The following is a 12865-nucleotide window of genomic DNA, read 5'->3' as shown; positions in this document are numbered from 1 at the left end:
TGGAGGAGATCCAGGTTGAGGCCTGTAGTGTCGTCCTCTTCGTTCTTTGGTGGTACACTTTTTTTTTTCCAGAGGAGATGAGAGCTGGAAATTTAATGCTGTTACGTGGAACTACAGGCATCTTTGTGAAGTAGGACAGGCTGTGCTCAGTTAAATGTTTTGTTTCTAGTTTGCTGTTACTGTCCTGCTTGCCATATTTTGGTGAATTTTCACAAGGGTGTCATTAACTAGCTTGTGTGTTACTCAGAATTCAGTTGGCCCCTTTCAGTCCTTTTTTAAGTTGATCAGCCAAATTTATGATGTTAACAGTAATCTCAGATGTACTAGAATAAGCCTGGGCCCTTGATCTTTCAGATTGCTCAGCTTTTGATGCCGTGTCTTTGAAGGAGTGTTGATATCTTCATAAATCTCAGCAAAAGTGCACTGGGGTGGTTTCAGCCTTCAATCTCTTGCCCAAAAGCACTCAGAGGAGCTGAGCACACTCCCATTTGCTCACAGAAAATTATTTCTTTCATAAGAAAAGCAAGGGTAACTTGCCTGCTCTAACTGTGTATGTGAGGTACCCAAAGGGAAACAAGATGTTCTGAGCTGAAGTAATCAGTGTTCCATGGCATCTTTTATCAGAGTTGGAAGCCATGGTGGTCTCATACCATCTGCACACCAAATGTGCTGGTTCTTGACATTCTGCGTGAGTGGTCAAAAAGGGAACAAATCCTCCCTTGATCGCTGGGCTAAAGCGTGTAATGAGATAAAGACTCAGAGAAATTGCTGCTTTGTCCTATATTCTCTCTCTAGGATTTCTTTGATCTGTTCCAGTTTCAACTATTTTGGTAATAGTTCATGCCACTTACTGTCTAATATCAGTTATTGTCTAATATCTAGCATACCTAGTTGAATGCATCAGAAAAAAATGTCAAGATTTTCTGGCAGTGGTTATTTATAGGAATGCATTGGTCATGATCCTTGTCCATGTTTTTTTCTAAAAGAAACTATAATTTCCATAAATATGGAATACATTCACTGTGCTTGACAAGTCAAAACCACCTGTCTTGTTAATGCTAATAATTTCCAAAGCCTGTCAGTTGCATCAATGAAAGAATGTAAGTACTCATAGTAATGCAAATTGCAAGACTTATTTATTAGGCTGGGCCCTGCTAATTTGGGATAATATTCTCTTCTTTTACTGATTAACATGAATTTTCTAGTTGACTTGAAGTGTGTCCAGTGGACCATTAGTTTAAGCTGAAGCAAGTAGATACTGGCCTACTTCTCTAGTTAATGATTAGTTAAGCAATGTAGATTCAGTAAGGATTACATTTGTCTTATCCTGTGGATCTTCCCTTCATTTTGCTGCAGAATTTTTTGTAAGGAGCACTTAAAGTTGAGCAGGTCATGCTTTGGATACAAGTTGCAGCTCATAATAGACAGGCGTACTGGTCTTTTTATTCCCTGGGCTTCTGACTTTTTAAAGACATAATAACAGGGTTTTTAAAAAAATTCTTTTCTTAGATTGATTGTATTTTATATTTAGGTTATACTATTAATATTACATACTATATTACATATTTAGGTTTATTTCATCACTTATCTTGTAACCAATCCTAAATACAGAAAAATACTGAAGTGGAACAGGTCTTGGCATGGGGATGCTGAAGGGCTTGCTGGAAGAAGCCTTGTAAAGCTGCTGAAGGGGCAGCTCCAGTAGTCAGTGGTCACTGTTTCAGAACCTCACAGGAAGAGTGATGTAGTAAATTCAGTTTACTATGGATGGGTTAATCCCATTTTAAGCCTGCATCATTCTTCTCAGTGTCAGTCCTGGTCTCACTTTTAATGAAGCATTCATCAGAACTGAAGATGAGTATTACAAGGAAGTTTTCTCAGGTTTTTGATTTGGTGTTTATTTTAGAGTCTTCTTATTTTTTTTTCATTTTGTTTTTTTAACTGAGGGTAAACGAGATGATTTTTAACATTACTAGAATCTGTGCTCTGTTATGAAGAGTAGCAAACAGAGTACAAAGAGGCACATTTGCAGTTTATTTGCATTTTTGAAATTACAAAATGTCAGTGTGTTCTCAATTCCCTTTGTACTAGGCCAGAGATGAGGTGGAATTTCCCCTCCAGTGTAATAAGAGTTGATATTCCTTGGTCGGTGGATGTTTATTGAAGATAAAGAGAGAAAGAAAGGTCAGATGTGATGAAAACTAGTGTAAACTCTAAACTGAAAAGATTCTTGGAGTCACAGACTATTTTTGTAGGAACCTTTGCTGCATAGGAGCCTATATACAATACAGTATACAGTGGGCAATAATCTGAAACAACTTGTGTGACCTAAGTGTTCTGTTGCAAGTGTGTCTCATTTTTGATATGCTGATGTGAAAAAGTAGTTCTCTGATTCACCTCCCGTTGCTTAAATGTGTCTCTTGAAAACCTTTCACTTATTCATGTGTTGTCCTAACTCCAGTGCAATTCAGACTTTCTTCTAAACTTGCAGCCTGAATAGTACATGGCAGTTACAAAATTCATCTCTGCAGAATTGCAGAGTTAATTTAGTGCCTTACTGTGAAAGAAATTAATTCAGTAAGCCTAGGCCAGTGATGAATTTCTTTGGAGCTGTTGTTTGGTGCCATCTGTTCCACTGCAGCACAATACTGTTGAGAATATGGTGTTAGCTACTGGTAGAGCTGTCAGAAGAATGAAGGCTGTGTACCAGTTTTGTTGGTGTATATTTTTGGTGTCCAGCAGTGGTGTAGGAGCTTGTATGTGATCTAAACCAAAGTCTGTGTTCTTGTCTCTGAACTCTTTCTGAAGAAGGTGCATTTAAGCCCCAGTTTGGGTAGAAGACATTACACATGTAACAGCAGCTGGAGCAGCATGGACATTGCCAAGTCCTGGAGAGCCAGCAGGCAAAGGAGGAGATCTAGGACTGAGACACACCAATGCCTTAAATTGCTTGAATTACTGATGAATTAGTCCTTTGGGTATTCTTACTGTTTGCAAGGAATTTGTGGTGCCAAGATAGCAAGATAATCAATTTTTGATGTATTCTGATGGGAGTACTGATTTGGTAAGTGATGCACTGTCAAATGTGGCCAGTGTCTTGTAATTTCTTTGTGATGGCTGCATCCTTAAGCAGTAATAGAGGTTCTGTTTGGGATGAAACACTCTGGAGACCAATTTCTTGTTTAATAGTGGAGGTCCTGAATTATTTGGCTGATGTTAACCATGACTACTACCCTCTCCTTATGTATGTCTGTGTCTCTGTATGTGTATATATAGTAATTGACTCCCTAACAGAGCTTTAAGTTAGTAAGGCTTAGTCAAAAGATGTAGAAATCCATGTTTCTGATGTATTTTGTAGATCCATCACAATTCTGAGGTGGGCTCTTGTCACCTGTAATGAATGTCTTGTCTTCTTTGGATTTGAGTCAGTTCATCTAAACATGCAAGAGCCAAATATCATAATGGACTGTGCAGTTCTTCAGTTTGGTGAGAAAAAGACCAAAGTGTTGTTGTTTTTTTTTTTCCTAGATTGGTTTAGCATTTGGAAATAAAAGCCTTAAAGAGGACAGGTGAGAGGAGCTGTTAGGGTTATTTTTGTTTCCTTGATACTACAGAAACCACAAAGTTAGGAACAGGGCTGATGACAGTGTCAGTTCATGACTTAAGGTTTCCTCTGATGCAGAGATGAGCAAATTCTAAGGTTAAGGCTTAGGTTGTGTGATTAGAGTCTGAGCAGCTAAAGCTGTGAGAGTGGTTAACTGCTGGATCCTGCAATCTGAAGAGCAGGGAGGAGGCTTGTGTAGAAAGTGCTGTGTTACAGCAGCATGTTTCTTCATTTTGGGAGCCTTGTTGCTGTAGGCCTTTTTTACCTCAAGTCGTGTTATATAAATAGGCAATAGAATAATTATGGAATCTGGAATTGAGATATGTCTAATTGCAGAGACAAAATGAATGATAAGACTGATCTGAGTAGTGAGTCTCTAGAGATTAAGAGATTCCTTATTTGCCATATTCTGTCCAAACTGCAAATACTTTTCTTGACATTTTGGTATTTCAACAGAAGCAGCCTATGGATTTTGTGGTAGTGGCAGGTGCTGACAGAAATTGTTATCCTTCTGAGAAAGCTTCGAATATAAGAACACAGATAGAAGGGAAAGGTGAATTCATCACTTATGCTCTCCATGAATCCCATAAATAAAAACAATACTTTGTCCCAAAGCAGACTTGTGCTTTGACAGTATCATAGAGCAAAATTTCTGGCAGCTGTTGTAATTATAATGTGGGAAGGTGCCATATGTGTTTGCCATGTTACACAACATTACCTTGACTAGCCAGCTTTAGCCAGGAGAAATGACTACTGTGGTTGTCAGAAGGGGCAAAATGTCACTCAATTTTGTACAGCCACAGCACTAATTATGTTTGTCAGATACTGCTTCTTTGCCCATCTTGAAAAAACAGTAAAAATAGATGAAACTGCATTAGAAGAATTCCAGTCAATGTTTGAATGATAAGCAATTGTCTAATGAAGGTAAAACACCTTTGTTTTTCTTTTACTAACCCTTCTTCTTTCTTCATAATAACAGTATGCAAGGAACCATACTTCATAAGTGTGTGCTAGGGACCAGCTAACACAGTCAAATGTATTGAGAACACCACATTTGTTTGCCACTGGTGTATTAATGCTTTTCAAATGCAACTCTTTTGTTTGCAGGCCTTTTTGCAAATGTGCAATCTGCCAATCCGGGTGATTTGCAGGGCAAATGCCGAGTACATGTCCCCATCTGGTAAGTGTGGCCTTCATTTAGATTACTGTGTTATACCTCCATTTTGGTGCCATGGCAACTAGCCTTGTCTTGCTGATAACAGTCAGGCAGTGCTACTGTGTGTGGGTTGCCTTTCCCCCTCCTTCCAGAGCAGCTTCTCCTCTGCAAACAATCAAAACAGTGAAATGCAAGGTAACATTGGCACAATGTGCAACAGTACCTGTGTAAAGTGTTAACACAGTTCAGTGCCTGCTGGAAACCTTCTCTCAAATGTCCTGAAGCAGAAAGATGTATGTGTCCAAAAGTGGCTTTATTTCTGTGTCCAGGGAATATTCCAGGAAATGCTGTTATATTTTCCTATTTGCTGAAGCAAAACAATACTGGAGAAAGGTTCTCTTTTGTTACTCTGTGTGGGAGTTGATTGCCAGGATACAGGAGACCTAAGGGTGTATTGTCAGTATTAAGGGTGACAGGTGATTTTAAATCTTCCTCAGATCCATGAGACTGTCTGGAAAAAAATCCAAACCCACCACCAAAAAGTTAAGTATTAGAAGGGTACACAGCTTATTTTTTGTTGGAGGTCACTGCCTAAAAATGCCCAGACTCCAACTTCACAATATTGCTTAAAAATCAGAAAGAATTACAGAATGCAGGGTGCTGAAGTCTGGCGATCCTTGCACTCTGTCCCAGATATTTTTGTTGCATGGGGAAGTCCATATTTACTGATTACCTGGCTCTGGCTGATGACTGCCATATGGAAGTGCCTGTCACTATGTCTGCCAGCTATCTGGCTTCTACTGCTGCTTCTGATACTTTTGGTTAAAGCAGTGAAATGAGGCTATTTAAAAAATACCCCTAACCAACAGTAGCTTGGCAGGAGTGAAAAACAGCAAAATATGCAGGAATATTAATTATTTGTTAGTAAGTATAGTTTGGAAATGCTGAATCCAGGCACACAGTTACATCTTGCATGTGTAGGACTAGGGCTGGTGACAATTACAGGCCATGGCTTCTCTGCTACTTACACATCATGTCCACACTTGCTGGCATCTAATGTTGTAATTAAGGTCTGAACACTTCCTCCTTCTTCTAAAAACAAGGGGCACAAAAGGGAAAAGGATACTGCTTCAATTTTAAATATAGGCAGAATTACATGTATTGTTTTTGCCCTTACTCCTGGAATCCTTTACTGTTTTTACTCGCTTTTACTCACCTAGTTTCCTTTTGGAACACTGGTTTATGGTTTAAATATTGGTTTAATGATAATTCAAAGAAGGTTTGCATTTGTTCCCTTCTCTCTCCTCATCACCCTTTGTCTCATTGCTACAATACATTTCTCCTTTTATAGGCAAAGTACCCTTTATTCATGTGGGAAATCAAGTAGTATCTGAACTTGGGCCCATAGTCCAGTTTGTAAAAGCCAAGGTAATAGTACATTGTTTTCATTAATAAGTGAATGTTAATCTTGCTTAGAATTATGCTGATTTAGTGTGCTTTTCTGGAACGTTACTGAATTTGTTAAAACAATATAGGAATCTAGTGCTGTTTTGAAAGAAAGATATAGTGGAACAGTAGTTCATGAGGTGAAAATGTTTTTTTCTTTGTAATTTTCTCAAATTCTACAAGTAAGTTCTATGCAGGATAGCTGCATACCAGTGCCAGTTTCTGAGGCTGTTTTTCTAATGCTTTGTCTCTGGGTCTTAGAGGTCTTAGGCCCAGAATTTACTGTTTTAAATCCTGAAATGTCAGATACTATTCAAATTTGCCTTTATTTTCCCAGCCCCCTCCCCTGTTTTAAAAAATGCCATGTTTTCACTGGAAAGTTGAACCTGTATCACTGATGTGAATTTGTGTTTACTTCCTGCCATAGGGATACACTAACTAGGAGTGTGCTCAAAGTGTGTTCATCTGTAACTGATAATAGTCTAAATTTCTTGTAGATTAGCTTAAATATTTTATAGATTAGATTAGTTACATTATGATGATTTGATTTTAATCGTGAAGGATGCTGTAGGTAAAAATTTAATACGTAATTTGTTATTAATCTATGTAAGAGATTAGGATCTGAGCCAAAGCTCATTGATGTTAAAGGTCCTTGGGTCATATGTTGCTGAATTTTCTAATACCTGTTCTTACATGTGTGTCTTTTCTCTTTTCCCCATTAGGGCCATTCCCTCAGCGATGGATTGGATGAAGTCCAAAAAGCTGAGATGAAAGCTTACATGGAATTGGTCAATAATATGCTCTTGACAGCAGAGGTACAGCAAACCCTAGAAACTCCACACACTTACATAAGTGACTGTAGGCAAGAAAGCTTTAGGATTTTTCCCTGTAGTGGAAATAGTGCTGTTCTTTGATTAGGTCATCAGCTTTGGAGGTGAAAGGAGACAGGAATAAATTCTACACTGTGGATTGCTTGCACGTGTGACTCCCCTCACCTATGTCAAGGGTGTCACAACAGCTGTAGAAGTACCTGACCAGAAAATGCCAGTGGTTCCTGGGGTCCTACTGCACGTGCTGGCTGGCCAGGCACCCTGCTGTCACTGTCCCCATGCTGTGTGTGCTGGGAGCATAGGATCCTCTGTGCTGCGTGTCTATGACCAGTTCAGGTGACTCAGTCCTGGCATGGGAGCAGTGTTGGAAGTGCTGGGAAGATGGAGGTGACTGAGGAGCTGAGGTCTGTGCTTTCAGTTGGGTGTGGTGTGGGCAACAGGACCAGGCTTTTTGTCTCAGATTGGTTTTGGTGCTGGTGAAGTAAGAACTAGAAACAGGGCTTTTGGCTTCCAGTTGTAATTTCTTTTGTACATCAAAGGTCTAAGAGAAGAAATGAAATGGAAATTTTAATCTAATTTAATTTAGAAAAGAAAATTCTACTAGTGAAAAATGATTGTCTCTGTATTCTTCTTTATTAGGAAGTTTTAGTAAGTGTTCTTTCTTTTCCTAGCTCTATCTCCAGTGGTGTGATGATGTTACAGTAGAGGAGGTGAGTGGTTCCACAGCATTTATCTTAATTAAAATTTAATGAGAAAACACTTTTGTTCACAACTGCAAGTCCCTAGTCATAAATGAAACATGGGGGTTTATACCATTAATGATAAAATTTCACTTGCATACGCATTTTAGGGAAGCTGTGTTACTGGAGGGAGCTGACTGCAGAATAGATACAGGTTTTGTTTATGTGTCTGAGATAATAGCTTTAAATAGTTATGCTGAAAACAATGGATTCTGTGCGAATAGTTACAAGATACACACAACTGCTTTTCTCTTCTACAGCTCCTTTTCTGAGAGAAATGTTTGAATATTAGCTGTTTAGTTGGAGAGGTATCTGTATTTTCTTGTATTATAACACAGTACATTTCTGTTTTTCAACAAAGATTACTTACCCAAGGTATGGCTCTCCTTATCCGTGGCCTCTTAACCGCATTTTGTCCTATCAGAAGCAGTGGGAAGTTAGGCGAAAGATGAAAGCCATCGGATGGGCTGGAAAGACACTTGAACAGGTAAGTATGAACACTGAACCTGATTTCTTTACCCTGTTTTCCATTTTATTTTATTTTTTTTAACAGGCATTGGAGAGTAGCATGTTCCTGTAACAGATGTAGTGAAATATATATTCTGTACTTTAAACATTATCAGGAGTTTGCCTTCAGCAGCAATAAATCTTAAATTATGTGCAGCCTGATGAGGTGAGAGGAAGAATGTTTTGCCATGAGTGTACAGCTCTGTCAGTGGTTGTTTAGGCCATAGTACTGAAAATAGGTTGTAAGTTCTGTGCTCTGCTTCCTATATGATGCTGGTATGCACTCTTTGTGGGATTGTGGCAGGCTATGCGGTTTAAGTCAGTACCTTTCATTAAACTTAGTTGTAAATGTTATGGGAAGCACTTAATCAGAATCACCTTAACATCAAATATTAGATTAAGTAACACTTTGCTACCTGCCTGCTGTGTAGGTTTGACTGATTTTAACAGCTTTTGATATTCCACCATGTTATATTCCTTGTTCCCACTGTTGGTGCAGATAGAATAAGGAGGTTATTTCTTGCAATGGTGTTACTTGCTGACAATATGGATATTTTTTTCTCCTGTGTTTTGATAGGTGCTTGAAGATGTAGATCAGTGCTGTCATGCTCTCTCCCAGAGATTAGGAACACAACCATATTTCTTCAATAAGCAGTAAGTTACTCTTCATTGAAATATTGCATCCAGCAATATGAGATATAGGTATATACCCACATACATACAAATGTATTTATATAAAACTCCTATTTTATTTTAATGCTGTGTGATTAGTTGCAAAAATACAAATGTGTCACTCTGATCTAAACATGAAATTTCAGGAGTAAGTATTTAAAGGTTTTAAAGGGAAAGCTTCTGTAAGTTTATTGTATTTATGATTTAATTTTTCTCCTGCTTGTCTTCTCTACAGATTCTACCACAGCTTATGTAGGCTAAAAATATACATTTTTATATATTTAGTTTCTTATTAAAAATGATACATTTAAAGCTCTGTTTTTATTTCTTCGGTAACATTCACCGCTAGAGGAGTGGATGTATGTTGTGCCAACCTGATCAGGACAGCTTGTCTTGACACCAGAAGCAGTTCTAAATGAACTGAATTAGCATGAGGGTGCCTGTGAGTTCTAAGAACTGGGGAAGAAGCTAGCTGGTCCACAAAGAACTAAATGCAAAGTGAAAACCAAGATGCACATTGCCAGGAGAAAAAAAAAAGAAATTACCTGACCTCCATGGAATGTCATCTGCTCTCACTCGTTTCTTTCAATTGCAATGTGCTCTTTTAAATTTTTTTTCTCTCTAATAATTCACTGTTTTTGAAACGTTACAGACTTAAATAACATCATATTAGCTCCCTCTTGTCTCCTGTGTATAGATAGTCTAGAAATGGTCATGTCTGGGTTTCAGTTTACTACATTTGAACAGGGGGATGTCTTGAAATGGCAGCATTTGGTTACTTTTCTGCATTGTGTCTTTGCCCCTTAATCTGATCCAAGCTGAGACTAGCTGGGTAGTCTTAATTCAGAAGATACAGAAATAGTGCCTTATGGAAGATGATTTTAGATTGCATCCTCTCCTTCGATTATTAAACATGTATCTCTTAATTTTTTGCAGTTTCAACCTTTAATTTTTTTCACTGTCTGAAGTATTACTAAGAAAGTATGTGTTTTTAGTCCAGTAGTTTTTGGTCTGTGACTTCTGTGAGTCTTTGGGAGGTAAATAAGAAAAGCAGCCTGTTTCTGACAGATTGAAGTTTGTTATGCAGGGATCCTTATCTCCACTGGAGAGTGCTTAGAAATCCACAAATAAAGAGGTGAAAATTTTGTCACTTAGGAAAGTTTCATGCTGCTTACACTGAACATTAGTAAAGGGGGATTCTTAAATTCTTAATATATTTGAAAAAAAAATTTTACATGGACTGCTTATATACATGGACTACTTAAAGGTCCAAGGTGACAATTCAAAAGGGTCATACATAAAACATTCCAAAAATACCCGTTTTCTTCTGTGTAATCCGCTTTCAGAAAAGAGATATTTCCAGCTGCTGCTACCCTGGCACTCCCTTTCTTGTTGGGTAAATAGTTCTGAACTGTTGCAGAGCACAAAAAAAGGAATGGGACTTGAAAGCTTGCACTTGTCTCCTTTTTTTTCCCCTGCTTGTGAGATAATAGTTGGAATTTTTTAATACACATCTGCAGAAGAAAAAGAAGAGCTACAAAACACCTCATAAGCATTTGCCCTTGTTACAGGACTCAAAGGTGGAGCATGGTTTGAAACTAGATCAGTAAGTCTGTCTGATCTAAGAGATGTTTCCACATTTCCAAGCTCCCTAAAGCAAGGAAAAAGCCATCCTGAGAACCAGCAGGATTCTTAATATGCCCTTAAAATACACAGATTTAATACATTTGGTTTAGCCTTGCTAGATTTCATCCCAATTCTTAGACTGCATGGCTATCTAAAGGTTACTCAGAACAGCACAGTTTTCTTGGTCAGGACTTGTCTTCCAACATACCTGTTTGTTTTGGTTTTTTTTTTTTTTTATTATTTTACAGACCAACTGAATTAGATGCTCTGGTGTTTGGACATCTGTTCACAATCCTTACAACTCAACTAATTACCGATGAACTCTCTGAAAAAGTGAAGAACTACAGTAATCTCACAGCGTTTTGTCGGCGAATAGAGCAGCAGTACTTTGAAGGTCATGAGAAAGACAGCTCTACAATTGCAGCCCCATCTTCCAAGAGGTCCTTGCTGAGATAAGCTTGGTGCTTGGGGAGTGGATCATGCTGCAGTTTTGGGTTCATCACTGTTCAATACACTGATTTTGAAAATGGAAATGTGTGTTAGCTTTTTGAAGCTGCCAAATTATTCCGGAACGAGAAAAAAAGTTAAGTACAGTTTTTGTGTTGTAGAATATACTGTGCACATATAAGCTGAAATGTCTGTATGAGCACTTCCATTTTAATAGCCCGTATGCCACTACTGTAAAGTGACCTTGGAAAAATATTGTATCTATTTCAAAAAAATAAAACACTGAAAGTTGATCTCTGATCTTTCTAAACGCCTTTTTAGCTAAATTTAATGTCTGTGTAGTTCCTGAGTAGGATCCTTTTGACAGGACACTTGGAAGAAAGTTGTAAACTAGTTAAAATTATTATCGTTTGGGAATGAAAGTATGAATTAGAGATCTTAAAGTTTGTCTGCCTCAGCTAAAACTTATTTAGAAATTGGGTGAAAAAAAGTCTTGGATCATTCCAAGATCACAATTCATGTGATCTTATTCAGTCAGTTCCTATTTTTGTATCAAAGTAGCTTCTGGCTGTCAGTCCTTCATCTTGTGTCTGTCTTGCCTCTGCTTTTATCTCTCATTCACCTTTGGTTTTTTGATTATAATTTTTTTTCTTCTTGTAGTTTCTCAATTTTAATCCCCAGCTTGTCCTGCTATTTATTTAAGAAACTAATTTGCTAGGTAAGTATCTGCCTCACTGTTTCCACTTCCAGTATATTAACATTGCTTCGGAACTTTGATCTACAAGATGGTGTTCTCGTAGAAAAAGGACTCACTGTGAAGCTGTGGCTGGCATGTCTTGATTCTGCCTCTGCATTATTCTTGGTATATGTAGCCACAATGATACAGAAGTAAATAAAGAAATACCACTCTGGTGCTCCAAAAACCCTGGCAACATTGAACTTTTTAAGGGAGATTTCTCATGTGTAGGCAAAGACTGATCTGATTAGTGTGATTTCAGGTGCATTAAATGGTACTGCTCTGTTCTGCTGTGTCAGTTGCACTTGATGCTTTTCCAGAAGCACCACCAGGAACATGCTGGTAGCAGCAACAAACCTTGTGCACTCAGGAGTCGTGGGCACAACTGGGAACCAGCTCAGGCTGTTTGGCTTGTTGGAACCATTGTGTTCTTGCTTTGAAAGAAGTTCTGTTGACTACATGCTTCAGTGTCAGAACACTTAATGGCTTAAACGGGTTATACAATGGTCATGAGGTTTTGGCTGCCATTTCCTTCTCTCTTAAAACTGAGCAGAAAGCAGCTGCATGCCTTGGACTGGCTGCATCTCCCATGACAGGTTCATGAACCACTCCTGCTTACTCACTGCTTTTGTGGGGACCACTCTTGCCAGCTGGACTGGAAAACAGCTGAATTCTTACTGACTGTTTTTTTTATATAATAGTGCTAAGTCCTACTGCAATCAAATTCTTAGTGTGTAGGGGTGTCTTGGTCTTTCATCAAACCACTCTTGCTAGGAGAGGTAAATTACACTTGTCCTGCATTTCAGTCTTAAAATTTCACATGTCTCTCTGAATACTTCTTAAAACTAGACCCCATTAGCTCTTGACTGCTTAGTGACCATTTCTACTGTCAAAGCCGTTGTTAGCTGAGAACTCAGATATTTCTTTCAAACTTGCTTTTCTGCTTTAATTCAACCTCTGAAAAAAACTGAAAAAGAATTTTTTGTGGGTTTTTTTGTTTATTTTAAAGTTTGGAGAGAACATTGTGATACATGCTACTTTGACCACTCACAGACTAAAATTAGTGTGCCACGGTGGTGGGGAAATCCTGTGTGAAAACTC

The 12865-nt window shown here is 38.3% G+C and overlaps 1 protein-coding gene across 1 annotated transcript in view; it reads left to right on the top strand.

Annotated features, from left to right (window-relative positions):
- Positions 1 to 11321, top strand: part of MTX2 (metaxin 2) — a 31578-nt gene extending 20257 nt beyond the window's left edge. Inside the window, exons 4-10 of the mRNA XM_033064748.2 lie at positions 4712 to 4784; positions 6112 to 6188; positions 6929 to 7021; positions 7708 to 7746; positions 8138 to 8263; positions 8861 to 8937; positions 10830 to 11321. Of these exons, the coding sequence (XP_032920639.1) occupies positions 4712 to 4784; positions 6112 to 6188; positions 6929 to 7021; positions 7708 to 7746; positions 8138 to 8263; positions 8861 to 8937; positions 10830 to 11037 (693 nt within the window). The 3' untranslated portion in view covers positions 11038 to 11321. The remainder of the gene's footprint in view (positions 1 to 4711; positions 4785 to 6111; positions 6189 to 6928; positions 7022 to 7707; positions 7747 to 8137; positions 8264 to 8860; positions 8938 to 10829) is intronic.
- Positions 11322 to 12865: the final 1544 nt, after the last annotated feature.

This window comes from Catharus ustulatus, chromosome 7, assembly GCF_009819885.2.
Source record: "Catharus ustulatus isolate bCatUst1 chromosome 7, bCatUst1.pri.v2, whole genome shotgun sequence".
In the NCBI taxonomy this organism is placed as follows: Eukaryota; Metazoa; Chordata; class Aves; order Passeriformes; family Turdidae; genus Catharus; species Catharus ustulatus.
The sequence above is the reverse complement of the archived record's forward strand: the minus strand, read 5'-3'. Positions and strand labels throughout refer to the sequence as shown.